Source organism: Strix aluco, chromosome 3 (genome assembly GCF_031877795.1).
Source record: "Strix aluco isolate bStrAlu1 chromosome 3, bStrAlu1.hap1, whole genome shotgun sequence".
NCBI classification, from domain to species: domain Eukaryota; kingdom Metazoa; phylum Chordata; class Aves; order Strigiformes; family Strigidae; genus Strix; species Strix aluco.
In genome coordinates this window covers 102,910,633-102,931,098 of record NC_133933.1, presented here as the reverse complement: position 1 = coordinate 102,931,098, position 20,466 = coordinate 102,910,633, and the positions used below count along the sequence as shown (strand labels likewise).

The window sequence follows — 20,466 nt, the reverse complement described above, 5'->3', positions numbered from 1 at the left end:
TCAACCTAGTAGTCCCTTGGTGGTCAGATGAATGGTCCCTTCTGGATTGAAACTCCCAAACCAAGGAAGTTTAGAAATTTTATCTTAGATAAAATTGGTAACCCATGGTACCTTATTCTGTAGTGCTCAAATGATATAACATGTTCATATATAGAGGGGAAAGATGTTTTATAAAATATTTTTTAAATGCTACACTGTTTTTTCCCTAAGCTTCCTTTGCAATAGTTGGTGTATTTACTCTTAATTAATAGCCATATATTGTATAAAATAGGGCTCAGCATATTTAAGTGTACAAAACAAATTACTGGACTGTGAGTATTACACATATTAGGTCTGCTTTCCAAATAACAAAATTCATTCAGAAACAGGGTACTGTTATGTTCTATTACTTTGTATAAAGAAACATTATTTCAAATGTATAATATATGTCCATCAATGTTGTTACTATTTTGTTTTAAAAATTAACAATTTGGGTTATTCTGAGAATAAAATTATGAAGAGTCTGGGAAATCAATAACGTGAAGAATGGAGTTAAGAGTTACTGTGTAAATCACATGAGATAGAACAGGATTTAAATACGCTTATACAGAGAACCAGCTAAAGACATGTCCTGAGGAAAAGCCTCCAGCAAATACAGTATCTCTGTAGAGATAGTTGAGACAGTATCTCTAAAAGATATGGAATTTAGTGATATGCAGCAGTCAGTAAGAGAGAACATGTTGTTTCTTTCTGTTTTCTACTGAAGACAGAGAAAGAAAGGCAACTGTAAGTAAGGAAAAAAGGAATAGTTTGCAAATCTAGAAATAAAGACATAGTTTTGTTTTTCATGATAATAACACTTCAAAGAATAGATAATAGCTTTGGTAAAGTACTTCTACTACTGAAGTTTAAAATGTTATTTTTTGAGAAAAAAAAATTTAGATTAACTGGTACTTTGAAAATACCTAAGATTAATAAAAGGTAACGGCATTGATACACTGTACGTGAAACTAATTTCTGGTATTTGTATGCAATAATCATTTTCATCTACAGAGATCTAGGCTTACTTACAAAGCAAACTGCCTAAGTATAATTTCACTGATTTCTTATCACTTTCCTTAATATTTCTTCAACAGCAGATACCATCAATGCATTCTCAGTATTCATCAATGTATTCTCAGTTTGCTTATCTGAGTTTATTGTTGTTTAACTGTTCTGATGATTTTTAGTGAGTGGCTGTATTTACATTGCTATTCCTCTCTAGAGTCTACAAAGTCATTATTTCTATAGTGTTCTAAGTCATAAAAAAGGGAGGATTAGGTTCTTGAACAAAAAACAACTATAATCTGAAAGCCATTATTGATTGAACATTTATTCTTAAGAAGTAGCACCATTTATTTTGAACACTTGACCTCCAAATAGAGATACATTAAGCTACATTTAAATTATCAAGTATTTATGAGATAAAGTAATGAATAAAATCAGTCACAGGAGGGAATGTTATTAGCCCATATCCCCTTCTACTTGTCTGTGAAAGGATTAAAATCAAATTAATTCTTTCTAAATGTACTGTGCAGGTTAGTAGAATGAACTGGAAAACACATAAAGATATATTCTGAGTAGCAAGATTTCAAAACTTTTCCTCTGTTTAGTGTTTTTTGATTCATATTTGGTGCTAATCTCACAGTTCATAAATCAGGATCTCCTTTGATTCTTTTGCTTCAATCCAGCATTGTTATTTCTGGGGCACTGTCATGCTCTGCTAGTGGGCAGTAACAGTGTCACTGTGTAACAGAAATCTCCAACACCTAGAAATTAGTTTTCCACTTTTTGAGCTACTTGTGCCAATAGCCACTCTTTGTTGTTTCAAAGTCAGTATCTTTTTCCTTTCAGATGCATTCCAGAATATCCTTTTTGGGGGATATTCTTCACTTCCTGTTCAACTGTGTGATAGTCACCATAAGTATTTTAGGTTAAATTTCTTTCTCTCTCTCAAATAAAACCAAACCAAACCAAAAATCCTTATAATTTTCCTGATATTTCATGATTTACTCATACCTATTTTCTACCTTACAGATCCAGGCCTTGACATTAGTGTCATTATTTCAAAAGTTTTCATGATTTTTGTACAGTTTAAAATAAAAATGCCACTACATCTAAACTATATTCTTAAATCAGTTTGTTTTCATTGACTTAGACTCTCTGCGATGAATACTGGACAGTAAGTAGCAGATACAGCCTAACTAGGAATGAAGACACAGTGGAGTTTAGGAAACAAGAAATGTCATTTTAGTACCAGTGTTAATAAACCATAAATAAATTAGACTAAATGTAATCAACTGGACTTTTTACAAGTAGGACCATTGATCTTGGGAAAAGTTTCAAACTATATAAAAGTTAGAAATTATGAGATAAGTCAGCACTTGTGTTGTATTTCGTACACCCCTAGTTTTGCACTAGGCACTTTAGGAGGGACTAAAAAGAAGACCAACACAGCCATGGCTAGGAAAGTATGTTAGTGAGGACCCTATCAGTGGCCAGTTTAGAGGTCCAACAACTTCCTAAATCATTTGTAATAATTATAAATCAGGCTTAACCCTGCGTATGTCCAAATACTTCAACAAATGTCTTGCAGCTGATGCAAGTCCATTGATAACTTCCTTGGAGAGGCCCAGAAAATTAAAAGAGCATGAAGCTATCTTATATCTTGAATAGGCTTCTTACTGCATTATATAAATATTGAATGCACTTCTACTCTAATTAAGCAGCCGCCATTGCTGTTAATATCTTGTGGCTTACACTGTTTTTTGAGGACATGTCACATTAAGGATATTTTCATTAAGTAGAGTATATGGCATTTACATCGTACATGAAACAATAGATGGATGACCTCTTCACTTATATGTTAAAAATGAAGGCCAATGTTCAGCACCTTTGTGATAAAATGAAAATAAGAATGTACAAAAAAAGTGAAATAAAAAACCAAAAGAGAAGCTTCTGCATTAATTTCTAACCACTTTATCTATCATCTGCTTACCTTATCTACCTGAAAGCCCAAGGGAAAATATGAGCTTTATAGCATATTCTGAAGGATAGTAAATACAACATATTTTGTACCATATGGATTATCTTAGGCCTTCATAAAAAGCTATCAAAACCAAGCAATATACAAGCTCCAGAGTGAGCATATGTTGCATTATGGCATGATTAGAAAGCTCTTTTTCTGACTAGAGGAATCAGAAAACATCTACATCTCAAAACCAAGACAATCAATCACCAAAAGTCCTATAGTTAATCAGTGCAAACCTCAAATTACAAACATTATGAGTTAAAGGAGAAGAATAATAAACTCTTTAAAAAAGCAAATTGCCACATTTTGCAGTTGATTTCTAGACTGATGGAGCATCCACACCAATTTTCTAATCCTAGTAGTCACGGTCAATTAAAAAAAAATTTCAAAGTGGGTAAACTCATTTTAAAGAAAGAAGTTGTATTCGTGACATTTACTGCATAATCAATTTATAAATTGATACATGCTAAAGCAATTGACAGTTGTGGTCTCAGATTAAAAGTAAAATACAAAATGTTTTTTATTTAATCAAGGAAACTATTATTATCAGTACTGAAATAATTGTTGAAATGGAGAATAGTGGACCAAGAAAAGGAAAATTTTCGAATATTGCTGTTGCAGTTCGACCTGTTTTTGAAATACATGTTATTTTAGCAACTTGATTTGATGACAAAGATGGAAGAAGATGAATCTTAAAGCAGTTAATGAAGTCAGTTTTATAACATTTGGAACGAGATGATTGTGGTAAAGCATCCCCTGCACTGTCAATATGGTAACTGTATCTTCACAACAAAACCAAATGTGAACTTCCCAATGCTTGAGTCTAACATTTCCTTCCCTTCATAATACTCAGTTGTATTCTAATCCCAGTGGGATATTGCCTATATCCATTTTTCAGTGTAGCTCTTTCACTTCCCTGGTAACATTGTTAAGAAAACCAAAACTATACAGTCAGAAATGTGAGTGAAACAGCTGCAATGATTTTCATTAATAGATGGGCTTAGTAAACAACTGTACTAGTTTACACATAAAACAGAACTCTCAGGCACTGCTCTGAGGCAAACCTTGGCAATGTGTTGGATTTAGAAGCACTTATTTTCTGCTCAATGAAGTTTAGAGGCAAAAAGTTATATCTTATCCAAGATTATCAAGCTATCTCAGATTTTGATGCAAATCCAGTCCTCTTACTATTTCAAATTTTATTAAATTTTTACAATTGTTGAAGCCACAATATTCCATTATCATAGAATTACAGAATGGTTTGGGTTGGAAGGGACTTTAAGATCATCTAGTTCCAACCCCCCTGCCATGGGCAGGGACATATTCCACTAGACCAGGTTGCTCAAACCCCCGTCCAACCTGGCCTTGAACACAGTTCGAACCCCTCTGCCATGGGCAGAGAGACACTCCACTAGATCAGGTTGCTCAAAGCCCCGTCCAACCTGGCCTTGAACACTTCCAGGGAGGGGGCATCCACATCCTCTCTCGGCAATCTGTTCCCCTGTCTCACCACCCTCACAGTGAAGAATTTCTTCATTATATTTAATCTAAATCTACCCTCTCAGTTTAAAAATCATGAAAAATGTACTTCAGCAATGCTGCTATTTCACTTTCAGCATGAATGTTCTGGTGAACTATGAGAACTGGATATAGTAGAGACTGACAGTAATATGCACGTTTATCTGCAAACATTAAAAGGTGTGACATTTCCTTTATTCACACCAGGAATGATTTCTGTTGGACAAAGGAAGCAGTAAAATGTTCCCCTGTAAGCAGAAAAGGAAGATATAATCACTATCTAATTTTCACTATATTTCAACTTGTATTACACAATGCTCACTACTTTTAAGTCTATTTCTTTCATTTAATATGATATTGCAGAGGCAGTATATTATTTGCAGATGGCTTGAGTAGCTGAAATGAATTGCTTTTAGTCAATCTGAAAGACAAATATCTTTCCATCACAAGGCCACATCAAAAGAGCTCCAAACAATTAGAAATACTTTAAGTAATGAGAATGAGTGTTTTCTTTCAACAAACTAGTACAAAATAATTTTTTTTAAATTGCCCATGATGTCTTCATAATTCTTAACATATGCAGAATAAAGAAAATCCCACACTGCACATATCCCCTGTTACAGTACTCAGTATCTCCTACATTCCCATCATGACTTCACCAACTTCCCTGATACCATTCAAAACTTACTTATCTCACTCTAAATCAGTTCTGGGAAGTTTAAACAATGTTTTCAAAGCTGCTGAATAAGCTAAAATAATTTTCCACCAAAGTTATTATTTTACTATGCCATATTATACTACAGTTGATTAAATGTTGACTTTATAAAACAAGTAACATACATATATCAAAAGTGACTCTATCAAATCTAATTGTCAACAATATATATTTAATTGTTAATAAAGAAAAAAGTATGTAAAACAGTGTTTATTACACTTTTCCATACAACAAATACAGTTTCGTAATTAACTCAAGCACATGTGAAGATGCACTAGATGAAAATAAGAAGCGACTTCTAACCAAATCTGTCTGACATCTGCTCCATTAAGATTTTAAATCTTAGAATCATAGGATCATGCAATCATTTAGGTTGGAAAAGACCTTTAAGATCATCAAGCCCAACCACAAACCTAACACTGTCAAGGTGCAACTTGAGGCCGTTTCCACTCATCCTATCACTTGTTTCTTGGGAAAAGAGTCTGACACCCACCTCGTTACAAACATCTTTCAGGTAGTTGTAGAAGGCGATAAGATCTCCCCTCAACCTCCTTTTCCCCAGCCTAAATAAACCCAGTTCCCTGAGTTATCCTTGTAAGACTTGTGCTCTAGACCCTTCACCAGCTTCACTGGTCTTCTTTGGACATGCTCCAGCACCTCAATGTCTTTCTTGTAGTGAGGGGCCCAAAACTGAACACAGTATTTGAGGTGCGGCCTCACCAGTGCCAAGTACAGGGGAATGATCATTTCCCTAGTCTTGCTTGCCACACAATTTCTGATACAAGCCAGGATACTATTGGCCGCCTTGGCCACCTGGGCACACTGCTGACTCATGTTCAGCTGGCTTTCAACCAACACCCCCAGGTCATTTTCCTCCAGGCAGCTTTCCTGCCACTCTTCCCCAAGCCTGTAGAATTGCATGGGGTTCTTGTGACCCAAGTGCAGGACCTGGCGCTGAGTCTTGTTGAACCTCATACAATTGTCTTTGGCCCATCAATCCAGCCTGTCCAGATCCCTCTGCAGAGCCTTTCTACCCTCAAGCAGATCAAGACTTCCACCCAGCTTGGTGTTGTATGCACAATGCTGTCTTAAAACAATGTCCAAAACCATTTCCAGTCACTTTTCCACATTTTCAGAGTAGAGAGATCAATTAATAATTGCTCACTAATTAGCCTGAATCCCATAAATGTTATGCATTCCCTCTCTTTCAACTGCAAAAATCGGTGTGGCCCATCTTACCTGAGCTGTCCTGAAATAATTACCATTCTCTGTAAATGAAAGAAGATAACTCTTTCTTCCTTCTGTTTTAGGCTCAAAAGGAACACTGGAAATAGAAATTGGGTTGTTTTTCTTTCCAGCTATTGCCATAGACTGATTTATAGATTCAAGTTATTTTCTGCTCAATGGAGTTGGGGGAAAATGCATAAAATAGGTGCACTCATATCATGGTAGTTAATGTATCCCTGAGTAATGCCAATGACATGGCAGTTTTAATGCTCTGGTGCTAGGGAAAAGGATGTTTTTCTTAAAGTCTCCTGCAGAACTGAGGGTTCAGGCATTCATACTTTTGCTATCTTCAGGATCTTAAATATTTCTTAAGGCTTTGGGGAGACCTCATAGTGGCCTTCCAATACTTAAAGAGAGCCTGCAGGAAAGATAGGGAGGGAGCCTTTATGGGGGAGTGTAGTGATAAAATGAGGGGTAACAATTTTAAACTGAAAGAGGGGAGATTTAGTTTACATATAAGGAAGAAATTTTTTACTGTGAGGGTGGTGAGACACTGGAACAGGTTGCCCAGAGAAGCTGTGGATGCCCCCTCCCTGGAAGTGTTCAAGGACCGGTGGGACGGGGCTTTGAGCAACCTGGTCTAGTGGAATGTCTCTCTGCCCATGGCAGAGGGGTTCGAACTAGATGATCTTCAAGGTCCATTCCAACCCAAACCATCCTATGGTTCTATGATTAAAATGAACAACAGAATTCTAATGGATTAAACTAGCTAACAGACTAGAAATTTTATGTCTCTAGTGCTTATCCACTTTCTCTGTGTCACTTGGGATTTTTTAGACTTCTTTGGTATTCTCCCTCAATTGTCTTTAAACGACTTGCAGAGCCCTTGATTATTTAGTCACTATTCATACAGAAGCTGCTTAGTCCTTTATCATCTTTATATCTCTTCCAATTCTACTTCCTCTATTTTGTGATTGCGAGGGAGTCAAAAACAGAGGAATAAACAGATCTGTGTATGATATTCAAGATTTTAGAGAATACTGTGTGGTTTGGAGCTTAAGCCTGGTTTACCATGCTGGAAGAAAACATGATAGCGACGATAGCTGAAATGCAGCAACAAACTGTTGTCCTTCTCACTGACTATTCACTGACACATCTGAGGCAGCAAGGCACAATATAACAGATATAATCACCACTACATCTTCCCATAGAAGCTAAGGTTCCACTTGTAGTTGCCCTGCAGAAGTGCTTCATTTAGCTGTGTTTGAACAGATATAGCTGTAATTTTAAGCTGTCTAATGGGACCTAAGCACCTGGAGAGCTCACCAGGACTCATGCCTAATTTTCCTATAAAGTGAAACAAAAATTTTCTCTGCCAAGTTCTTAAAGGGTTGTGATTCTAACAGTACAGATGTTTGGTCATTAGATACAATTATATACAAAGAATATGGAAAACCTACTACCTAACTGATTTTCTTTTCATTTTATCCTCCTTCAGTTGCAAGCATTATTACTTATACAGGAGTAATATACCCTATTATGAGCTGCAAATCAGTGACAGCAACAAAAGTCATGGTACTGCTTCTACCTATCTGTTTTCCAAGATTTTTTATTAGTCACACTCTCATTGTGGGAAATTCAACTATTTTGTGGACTAAGTAGCTTGGACCTACTGCACAGCAGCTTCCCTGCCTGAATGTTTGTTTGCTATGGTACATGATTTCAATGAGAATAAATTTATTTCCATTAAGCACATCAGTGATATGATGAGCACTGTCCAACTGTACTAAATTTTAAACATTCTTTCCAAGGATGTGTTGTAGTCCATACTGCCATAACATGATTTTACTGCACATGTTCAGGTATCACTCATAGCTAATGAGATATAATATCATTGGAATTTACTAACTATTCAACCTAGATGATTTTCAAAGCAAATATAAACACAGACAACAGTAAAATACAAAACTTACCTAATCTGCACTTTATACCAGTGTCCATCATCCACTCTAGCAGTAGTAGTGACGTTTTTGACTTCTGATGCTTCATCACATAAAAACTGATACTAGAGTGGGAAAAATACTTTTATCACATGATTTCTAATAATTAAACAGTTACAGGCTTAGAAACTTAAATTTAAAAATAACAAATGATTTCATAAAAACCTGAAGGATGTCATGTGTATCAGGGAAAACTAATGTTACGTTAAAGATCTCGGTCAGGAAATACCAGAAATATACATGCCTTCTAGTCTGCATGAAAATGCTTTAATCTTTGTGTATTGTACAATCAGATATTATGGGCCTGATTTGCTAAGAAGTTGACCATCTGCAACCCAGCTGAAATTAACATTGGCCATGGGTGAATTTTACTCAACATTTTATGGCTTCCTTATACTTACGAACACATAATGTAGCATGCAGGCTTGAGCATTTTGGAACACCATTTAATTTCCTATACTAATGTGAACAAGCACTTGATTTCATGGTTTGTCTACTTGTAATTGTAGTTTGATTGTGAGCTTAGAACCATTTGTTCATTGGACTTTAAATCTACATTTAATTGACCAGCTTTGTGAATGATTAAGTGAATTCAATTAGTTTTAACATGGCACACTGGGATCTCTGAATAGATTTTTGTCAATTAAAGTACTTTGATATTTTATGGTGCTTATGATATGTTAGAAAAATATTTTTCTGCATCATTACTTTACCATGAATGTGAGATGGACTTAAAGCCGTCAACATTTTCTAAACCTTGGATAACTTTCTGCCCCTAACTAATCTCATTCGTTCTGGATAAAGATAGTCACAATATAACAAAACACAGTAAATCCCAATATAACAAATAAAGTAAAAGGTTATTTCTTATTTTTCTGTTTATCTGTAATTCATATATCTTTTTAGTATGATCATGCTCTTTAAACATGAAGGCAAATATAACTCAAATATGCTGTTCCTAACAGTCATTTCAAGTCCTTACAGAAGAATATAATTACAGTCAAACTTTTGGAAATTTTAAAGGGAAAACTGAAGACATTATGAGAAAAGTAACATTTCTTTAATATCTTTTTTGTAGCCTCTTTAATACCTGCCCATCTCTTCATAAAGCTCAAGATTTCTCTTCTTCAGAAAAGAAGGAATAATTTGCCAAAGGTAAATATATACTGGGATACACACTTTACTCCTTAAAGTTTATAAACAAATATACTCTTATTTAATTTGTCCACAAAAGCCAAGCAAATGTTCTTCTGTGATCCTGTGGAACTGTGGATTAACATGATAGATCAAGTGAAAGGTTTCTACTCAGAGACACATGGTAACAAAGATACACTATATTCCCTTACACAGTAAATTTTCCTATGACAATTCACTCAGTTCCACAGCCTCCCTTATTAACAATTTTAATGAACTTGCACATGAGGAGGTTCAGTTAGTTTAGGCTTTGTATATGAAATAGAATACCTTTATTCATACCAGCTGTAAAGACAAAATCTACGTTCTTTATTTTTGTCTTTTAATGTGTACTTTTTATATGAGACATTCCAATTATAATCACTATTCAATTTTCCCCAAACACCACCTCTTGTGAGACTTATTAACCATATTAGCTATGAATTTGCCCCAACAGATAACAAGATTGACAACTATTTTCCTTAAAATACTGGAGAATCTCAAGACTCTGCAGCTCTACCTATTATCTTCTACAGTAGGAAACAGAAAAAAATATTAACATTTTTACAGATCCTAACTTCTCCTTCATTGGGAGATTTTAATGCCTTACCTGTAAGGTGCCATTTCTGATGAAAAGCTGAATTAAAAAATGTCCTATTGTTTCAGGGCTCTGTTCAATATACAGGAGGAGTCCATGAGGTTTATATGTCTTAAATTCCAAGTGAATGAAGTTTTGCATGTTCAAGTGCAAGCTTTGAAATTCCAGGTAAGAATCACCATAATAGCGAGCATAACTAAAATCTGTAAATAGAATTTTGAGACATATAAATATAAACCCACATTTTTCTTCTTCGCCCACTGCTATTTTATTCTGCTAATGGTAACAAAGATATAGGATACTCTTTTATATCTGTCAAGGAGACAGACATGAATCTGAAAATTGGTGTTAATTTTCTTCTGTCAAAGGCTAACACTGAGAGTTTTTAAAACTAGACATAAAACTAGGTCAAATTATATTAAGCAGGCAACTAGGATCAATGCCTGAAAGAAAAGCCTATGAAGATGGTAGCACTTGGTACATATATATCAGCTTTGGCTCCCCATAAGTCAAGAATAGTTTTTACAAAGTTAAGTATTCACATAGTTTTTGATACAAGAATGAATGAGTATGAAGTCTTTGCAGAAATCAGAGTATGGAAAGGGAGGAAGACATTCCACAACTTAATAGTGAAATTGTCATCTTAAATAGGTCAACTATTTCTGACTAAAACAAAAGGATGTCTCTAGAGTGGAAGATGAAAATTTTCCTTCCGACTACATCTAGCTTGTTTGTTTGATTTATCTAGATCCTTCTTAACCTCCAGTCATACCTGACAAGGGGAGATGCAGCTCTTATTTAAATGGAAAAGCTATGCAAACACATGGCCGTAAGCCTATCAGATGACAGGGAAGTACACTTAAAAGGGGCTTGCTTCTTCCTTCCTTCCTTTCTTTCTTTCTTTCTTTCTTTCTTTCTTTCTTTCTTTCTTTCTTTCTTTCTTTCTTTCTTTCTTTCTTTCTTTCTTTCTTTCTTTCTTTCTTTCTTTCTTTCTTTCTTTCTTTCTTTCTTTCTTTCTCTCTTTCTCTCTTTCTCTCTTTCTCTCTTTCTCTCTTTCTCTCTCTCTCTCTTTCTCTCTCTCTCTCTTTCTCTCTCTCTCTCTTTCTCTCTCTCTCTCTTTCTCTCTCTCTTTCTCTCTTTCCCTTCCTTCCTTCCTTCCTTCCTTCCTTCCTTCCTTCCTTCCTTCCTTCCTTCCTTCCTTCCTTCCTTCCTTCCTTCCTTTTTTCTTTTTCTTTCTTCCTTTCTTTTTTCTTTCTCTTTCTTTCTTATTTTTTATCTTGTCCTGTTTTCTTAATTTATTTTTCTTTTCTGCCTTTCTCTTCCATGCTTCTTTTTCCCTCCCTTCCTTTCTCCCCCACTCTCTTCTTTTTTATTTTCCCTTCCTTTGTTTCTTCTTTCTTTTTATTTCCATTTTCATCCCTTCCTTTTTCTTTCACATGTTGTGTTTTTACAAGAGTATTCAACATGCACATGGGTACCCATTCACACACAAATGCAGTCATGTACTTGTTAGTTTTTTTACTTACCAATATTTAAGCTCAGCCTCAGATCAGTACATTTATCTACTCATAAGGAATTAAAAATATATGTACTCTTCCATACATGTAACACAAGGAGTTTAGTTGTTTCATTTTAGCAAGCTATGGTATTTTGATTTTTGAACAAGCAGAAATATACTTTAGTCTCACTTGAAGAATCACACAGCATATGATTATTTGTTTGATCAACTTTATAAGACTGATAAAAATTTAAAGAAATAGTAACAATTCACCCATCTTGTTAAAAAAGTCAGTGCAACAATGTGAAACTAGATACAATGCATAACACATAATAAGTGAATAATTTTGTTTCACTTGGCTCGAATTTCACTGAATCATCCAGACAGGGATTCTGAGTATCTTTGAATGTCACAGATCCATTTCTATTTTCCAAAATAGGAAAAATTTTATTCTGTTCTGACACCAACTCCAATAGCAAATACATTACTGCATATGCTTAAATTCTGAACATCAATGATACTGGGATAAATTACGAACTACTAATGTTGCACTCCTGTATATTGCTGTAAGGCTATGCTGAATTTTATCCTTTCATGACTTTTCAGAAACCTATTTACAAAGTCAGAGTCACTGTGGTCAAATCCTGAACAAAGCTCTTTTTAACAAATTCTCAGGAAGATGTGCAAAGAGAAACAGAAACAATTCAGTAATATATGTACACATGCAGCACACAGTAAAACAAACAAAAAAATTCAAGCAATACTAATCAATGACCAGTGATGCAAAAAAGATGACCTGATAATTTAAAAATTCTGGTTTGAAATATAAACCTCTATGTGTAAATACAGAAAACTCAGTTAAAACATAGAAAATTGCAGAGAAAACTTCTTCCATTTTATAGACAGGACAATTTCTCTAAGAAAGGGCAGACACAGCTTTAGAGGATTACCTCCAATCCCTAACCCTTGTTTGTTTTCCTTCCTGAGCTCGCTACTGAGCACTAAATCTTCTTCTCATTCCATTTGCCCTGAACTGCCCCTGAAAATGGTTTTACTTCTTTCATGGAACCACGCAGTTATTCCCACACTCCTGAGAAACTCATATGTAACCACCCCTTTTTCTTGACTTTACTTAGGAGATCAGCTTGGCTAAAAGACAGCAAAGTTGTATGGAACATCTCTTTCCTGCAGTCCTAATTCTTTCTGTACCTTCCCAGTTTTATGGATTTTATTTTATTTTATTTTATTTTTTTAATTTTTATTTTATTTTATTTTATTTTATTTTATTTTATTTTATTTTATTTTATTTTATTTTATTATTTTTCAGCATATAATTAAGTAGACACATGAGAACAGGTCAAAATTATATCAGTTCTTTGGTGCTTTGCCAACACAAGGTATCTGAGCCCCTAGATCTCACTACAAGAGAGTAAAATCTGTAATTGTGAGGAGAAAATGAAAGTGAGCAGGGGAACAAAGCAGTTTATTCATGATTCCTGAAACTATAACTCTGGTAACTGAGGCCAGACTGGATTATCTACTAAACTTCAAGAAAGACCAAACAAGTAAAAGCTAGTGGCATCTACCTTTAGCTTTCGATGTATAATTGTAATAAATACACAAAGCACTGCAGACAAAAATTGTACTTTATTCTCACTTCCATCCATGTCTTTTTATCTTCCTATGGCACAAGTGATGCTGCTTTGCAAGACAATACACTCCATTATTCCATGGATTTGAGGCCTGTTTGGCTTTTTATGGGAAAGATATTCATGTTGCTAACCAGAAAGCTTTTTAAAGGAATCAGCTGCAGTAAAATTGCTGCAATTGCTCCATCTCCATAAATATGGAAAGAGTTAATGAGATAAAGCACTGAAGTCTATTTAGCAGGTTTTTGTTAAACCCATAAAAATGTGCTACTTGAATCACAAATGGCTACATACCTTCCCACAATAGCTATTAAAACCCACTGCTATGGTTTTACCTATAAAGATTCTCACATTGTAACAGTACATAATGTCTTTTTATAGAATATAAGCTTTGTTTATAATCCTTCTACTACAATTACATGCAGCTTTTTCATTTGACCTCTAGAGCTGGCTTCCTAGATTGCTATTTGTCCTAAAGCAGAGTGCTCATCACCCAAGCCTTTAGGAAAAAAAAAAGAAAAATTGAAGCTGTATTTTATCTTTCACTCTGAATGTCTAACATTTGCTTTCCTAAGACACAGGAAAGCCCTTTGGCCTATAAAATCCTTTCAGTTGTATCTCGTTCCCCTGTGTATGTGCAGCTGTCCGCATTTTTCTGTTTACACAAATTCACATTAATGTCAGAATTTTAAAAGATTTTAGATCTAGTTGTAACGGTAAGCAAATACGCAGGCAAGCCTGCAACTCAGCCAACTGGCAAGCTTCATTAACTCTTGCCAGTTGGGTTTCCTCCATTCCAATGAGGTTCAGCTGCATCAGCTTCAGAACAGAGGCTTTCAGATGTAAAACTTCTTGAGAGTTAGACAACTGTAAGTCTTGGTTTTTAAAGGCAGATAGAGATAATAAAAACTTTCAATATGCTTATGAGCATACATTCCTGTGGACAATGAAGCTTCTGTCTCTGGGTATTTCTATGTCTAATGCATATCCCACAGTTTACATGTATTCAGGCATAGAGAGGATAATAATAATTTTCTTCTTTCTACTGTTACTCTTTTTTGTTATGTTACACCTTGGAATAAAATACTCCTGTTCAAGCTGTTGTTTTTCTCTCTTTCATGGACACATCTTTTACATCATTTACTATTAACTTAATTAGAAGTACCTTACAACATTCAAAGAGAAGTCATCATTGCCTGTGGGAAGGACTGTCTCATGAAAAATATGAACAATTAATTTGTTATTTGGGAATTTTTTTTTTTTTTTTTTTATATAAAGAGGAAAAAGATCCGTTACAGCAATATAAAACTATGGTCATAAGAAAGTTATGTTTGTTTAAAACTGGGGAACACCAAGTGAAAAAAAGTTTTAGAAAAGTGAAATGAAAAGGTCAGAGCAAGGACTATTTCACTGGGCTGGTTACAGACCCCTCCAGCCCAACAGCTGACTTCCAGTGGCTGCCCACGGCTCAGGCTTATGCAAACAGCATGCAAGGAGCAATGTTTTTCCTGGATCAGCTTGTTAGGTCCCACCATAAACAGTGCCATGGCTTCCTCAGCCAGGATGTGCTCATGGCCTACCATACACCCCTGCTTACCACCTTCCGTGAGTGGCTGGCAAGCAGGCCAAAAATATAAGCAGTGACCCAGCACCCTGCCCCTCCAATGGCCTCACCAATGGCTGTGCCAACAGCCGCCCTGTGCACTATGATCCCTTCCAGGCCCCTTGCTGCTGCTTGGGGCTGGGCCTCTCAGTGTGCTCTGGGGATAGAATACTCTGTTGTCAGGTGAGGGAGCTGTGGGGAGAGATGAGGCAGCTGACCACCATCAGGGAACATGAGAATTTTGCAGAAATGTGTATGGTAAAGAAGCTGAGCCACACGAAGAAAGGGCCTAGCTGGAGCCCATGGCCCCACAGATAGGGGTGAGGTGGTGGGCTGTTGAGACGTGGAGCTTGTGATCTCTGGCAGCAGGACAGTTTCTGATCAATGAGCAGACCTGCAGCTGCCCAGTGTATCACTGAAGGCAAACAAGATACTTCAGGAGACCCCTCAGAGCTAGCTCAGACCAGAGTTTGTGTCTGCAGAAGGGGATGAAGGCAAGTGAGGTCATTACTGAAGACTCCCTTCTGCAGGGTATGGAGGTGTCAATCTGCCAGTCCAACCTGATGTCTCCAGAGGCTTGCTGCCTGGCAGGGCCAGGATCTGAGATTTTGTACAGGGCCTAACAAGGCTTACACAGCCCACACATAGTTAAACATTGCTACTCTTCCATGTGGGCACCAACAATGCTGCCACAGTAACCCGATGCATCAAGAGTGACTGCAGAGCTCTGGGTGTGAGGGAGGAAGACATGGAGGCCCTTAGTCCCAACAACAAAGGGGAAAGTCCTGACCAGCAGCTAACTCATTCAACAAAATGCCTAGCTGTTTTGCTGACACATATAATGAAGTGGAACAAGAGTGTTTTTGCTGGTTTACTTAATAAAGAAGACTTTAGGCTAGGTGTGCTGGGGACAGTTATAATAACCTGAAGAGAAGTGAGGAAGGAGCAAGTGTGTCTGGGCAACAGCATGACAGGAAGCTCTTGCAAGTGAGATGAATTTAACACAATATGTACTGGTATAATATGGTCAAGTACCTCAAACACTGAAACTTGAAGAAAAGAACAATACAACACTCCAAAGAATTACAGATAGTAAGTCGGGTAAAACATCACTACATTTAGTTAGTCCTCCCCACCATTTCATTCTCCTGTGAATTCATACACGTCACATACAGAAAGTTGAACAAATATTTTTGTGAATATATTCTTGGGGACATTTGTAGTGGTGGTAACAATTCTTCAACTACTTTGAAACTAATAATTTCATTCTTAATTCATAAATAAATCTTCAGTTCTCTAATTGGGATGGCACAAAGTAAATTCAACTGTGATACTTTGCTGTGAAATGCTGTCTCTTGGCTTATTTCTTCACTTTCTGAGGAACATAGGACATACATGGACAAAAAGTAAATTTTTTTAGTATTAGTTTTGTCTTGAAGTTGACTATTGAAGAAAAGGAAGGGAGATTTTTATAACCAGTCTTTCTTAGTGGTACGGCTGATTAGTGGGTGTTCCATTTCTAGCTGGAATTTATGTCTTCAGTAAAATATTAGTGTTCTGCACCCTAGAGAAAATTTTCAAACAATGACTAACTATTGTCACTTATTGCTAAATATTTTATTAAAATTACAGTGTCTCCAAACTTTGCACTTAATAGCAATAAATGATTTCAAAAACTAAACTGCTGTTTGCTCTTCCTTCATTCACTGTTTTTACTGTACAATTGTGTTTGTACCTAGATGACAGTTAATAGTGAGAATTCATTTTTTCCAGGTACACACTACATTCTCCATATTACCAATAGCTACGCACAGTGTTAAAGATGTGATTTGATTGCATTTCGACCACTGCTGAAGGTTCCTACATGCAAAAAAAGCTTCACATGAGGAAAAACAATTGCCATGACAGAGTAAGGGTCCAGCATGATGTTCATGCTGAAGATGGGAAGTTTTCAGGGAAGATTTGAGGGGGACGTAACAGCAGCCTTTCAATACTTACAAGGAGGTTATTGAGGATACAGTCAGGCTCTGACTCAAGTCAGAGTCTTCCTCCAGACAGGAATGACAGGAGGATAAGATAAAATGGTCTTAAATTGAAGCAGGTAACTTACCACAGTAAAAACATGTCCTATCTACAAAGAATTCATGCCTCCCTAGTTTTGTGAACTCTGTGACAGAATATAAAAGCAGTGTTAATGGATAGTATTAGTCATATGATGCTTTTTTTTTACCTCTTTTAGACCCTTCTGTCTCAGGTGGCTTATGCACATAGCAGTGTTTTTTCTTTACTCTCAACATGCTGAAAGTACTTCAGCTTTCATTTTCTTTACATTTCTATATTTTATCTCCAAAAACTGTATTTCTTTGAGGTTTCACGTATAATGAGTCATCACTCTCTTTGGCATTCTAAAATAAGGTCAATCATTCCAGTGAGTCCTAAAGGACAGCCACAGCAAAACAATTAATAAATTTTATGCTTTATTCTCTTAAATACAATAACCTACTTCATATTTTTAATCAGCCTTTAAAAGGTTTTAGTTTATTTTCAAATAAGTCTCATGTTCTACTGTATTTTCTATTTAGTCTTTTCAGCTGAAATACCTTAAAGACAGATCAGAACAATGATCTTAAACCATTATTTCTATTTCCAGATGACATGCTATTTCACTGTGATATGCCTCCCCTTTGGTTCCACATAACATACCCACAGTTTCAGTGAACCTATGTTTTATGTTGTCAAAAAAGTCTGTGCTGCATGACTAGCAGAGAATTATAGTCATGTTTTTCTCTCAAAGTTGAAATGTTCTTTAATGTGGCGTGTTAGACAACAATAAAATGTGGTTAACATCCAGAACCGTTGCCAGCACAGCCCACAAGCAGCTTTCAAGCAAAGAAAAACAACAGTTATGAATAAACCCTCTTTACTGTTCCTTTGTCATGCTTACACAGAGCTTTAAGTAGACTATAAAATTCTTCTGAAAGAAAATCACGGTTGTTTTAGAGCTCCTATAATTCACAATGTCTACACTTCTAGCCTAAACATACACATACAGACATGCACAACACATACATAGAATTCAGCTGCCTTAAAGGGATGGAAAATCAGATCCTCTGCCCAGGAAGCTGCTTCCCTTTTGCTGCCGTTATTGTATATCTTTCCTTTCCTCACATATGTGTCAGTCATGCCTGTTGAACCATGTTTTGATTCTTAGTTCCTTCATATTCAAAAGCCAGTCTGCAATGTTGTTGGTAGTGAGATCTGCACTTGCACTCCCTGCTCATTCCATAAAGGGGACAATTGACTGCATTTTCTGTTAATTTTTAGTTCCTCCCTCCATTCTGTTCAAGACTTATAAGATACAGTTGGAAACAACAAAAAAGTCTATACATACAAGATTTTCTTACACACTACATTTTTCAAAACATATATATATTTACAAACAGATCTTTAGAAATTAGAGAGGTATAAAGAAGGCAAGACTACAGTAGGGAGTGAAATTCAGAGATTTCTAATCATACAAGTAGCAACATTCTCAAATATAGACTTATTTAATGGGAAGTGGAAGCAAAAACCCTTTTTAAAAATATAACCTATTTATTTATTTATTTTCACAGTATTTGGATACTTTGGGGAAAATGGTCATGAAATTTTTTATATCCGAGGATAATAGTAGATTATATACACAGTAAAAATTTTCTTTTTCTATATATTAAGATATATATATATATGTAATACAAATCAAATTTCTATATGCATAAAATACATAAACCACACACTTTAAAATCTCTTGGGAAAGAGGAAGAGTTTTTTAAAACTATTCTTAATTTTTTATATAAAAGAGAACTCACTGAACACCAGCAAATAGCTCTATTTTTGTCCCTTTTCTATGACTCATATGGGCAAAAAAAGAGGTTCTGGAAAGCTCCCCATAGAAAGAAGGGATTGAAATGTTGGACTGTGCCTAGCAATGCGGACTATGCCTCACACTGGCACATGGTATGTGCCAGTAAAACATTTGTGCTCCAACAGTCTCTCAAAAGTATCATTTAAGTAAGTCCATTTCAAACTAAACTAACAGTTTGCAGAGCTCTAACACCTACACCTTTATTCATAAATGCAGAGAATTCCTGAATTACTTTGAAGTTATTTTAGAATGACAGATACTCAGATGTAATGCCTAAAGTGAAGCTCCCAATTTCTGCTGATTTCCATTCCAGTTTTCATTGATGCCTGCATTCTCAGAACAAATTGATGGCCTTTTACAGATGGTCAGGTCAGCACTTTCGATTCAGCATCTTTCCAGAACCACCTAGTGTAGGTAAACTATGGTTATGTTCTACCTTGCCAGAACAATTATAACTACACTGTATTTCTGGAAATAATTATTTGCTATTTATGTAGGTAATACGTACGTGTATTTCAATACCCTAAGCTCCGGTTTTCCCTCTCCTCTTCCTTATACTTACTGAATTTGAAGAACACTGTGCTCGTGCAATGTGATCTTTTTCTACTGCTGTTACTTGCCTGTGAGCAACGTTTTAATTGTCAGTTTTGCCTACTTATTTTCAGATGTCTGCCTCTGCCTCTTCTGCACTCAGATATCTATCAGGGCCCACTTTAATATCTTTTCCTGGGTTTAGCAAATCCTTGCTGGGTCCCTGTGCCAAAGCACCTCTTGGTATATTCCACTGATTAAATTTGACAGAAATGTCTTCTCTAAAAGCAAAACTACAGAAGATTGCTGTACAAGACATGTCAACTGGCCCAAAGGACTTGAAAATCTTTATGGTTGTCTTATCTTTGCGTTTACCACAGAGAGGTTCATATTAAATACTTCTCCTGCTACCATCACTGCTAAATGAATTCCACTAATAATTCAACCTGAAAATACAAGCGAGCTAGATAATGGAGAAATTGCTGATATTGAGAAAAATTCAGGAGAAGATATATGTAATACAGCTTAATCATGTTCATGGTTTATAAGACTGGGAGTATAATAAAAACTCTGAGGCATTTATTTGGTTGGGTTCTAATACTAAAACTACTTAAAATGTCTACAAATGAAGAGGAGCATGACAATCTTGGAAGTTTCAAACATTTCTGTTTTAATTTGTTAGTCTCCTCACTCATTCCTTGAAAAAGTATTTTTCTGTCTACAAATAAACACTCACAACTCATTTTCTAGAAAAGTTCACACCTGCAACAAGAGCAGTGTTGTTATATGCTTATATATATTGGAGTAGAATAGTGTATATTGTCTGATTTTTTCTTAAAAGTACACATAAAACAGTAAATAAATTAGTTCATTACTGTACATTTAAAAATAATTTCCCTACATCTTTTCACACACATATTGCCTGCAAAGAACTCAGGGAAAAGGGGGGCAGGGTCTTCTAGCAGTTACCCATTTAAATTATAGGAGGCACCTGAAATGTA

The 20,466-nt window shown here is 35.7% G+C and overlaps 1 protein-coding gene across 1 annotated transcript in view; it reads right to left on the bottom strand.

The window, feature by feature from the left end:
• Positions 1 to 20,466, bottom strand: part of EYS (eyes shut homolog) — a 1,110,009-nt gene that overhangs the window by 321,793 nt on the left and 767,750 nt on the right. The window contains exons 33-34 of the mRNA XM_074819828.1: positions 10,293 to 10,483; positions 8,483 to 8,574 (exon numbers count right to left, since the gene is read on the bottom strand). Of these exons, the coding sequence (XP_074675929.1) occupies positions 8,483 to 8,574; positions 10,293 to 10,483 (283 nt within the window). The remainder of the gene's footprint in view (positions 1 to 8,482; positions 8,575 to 10,292; positions 10,484 to 20,466) is intronic.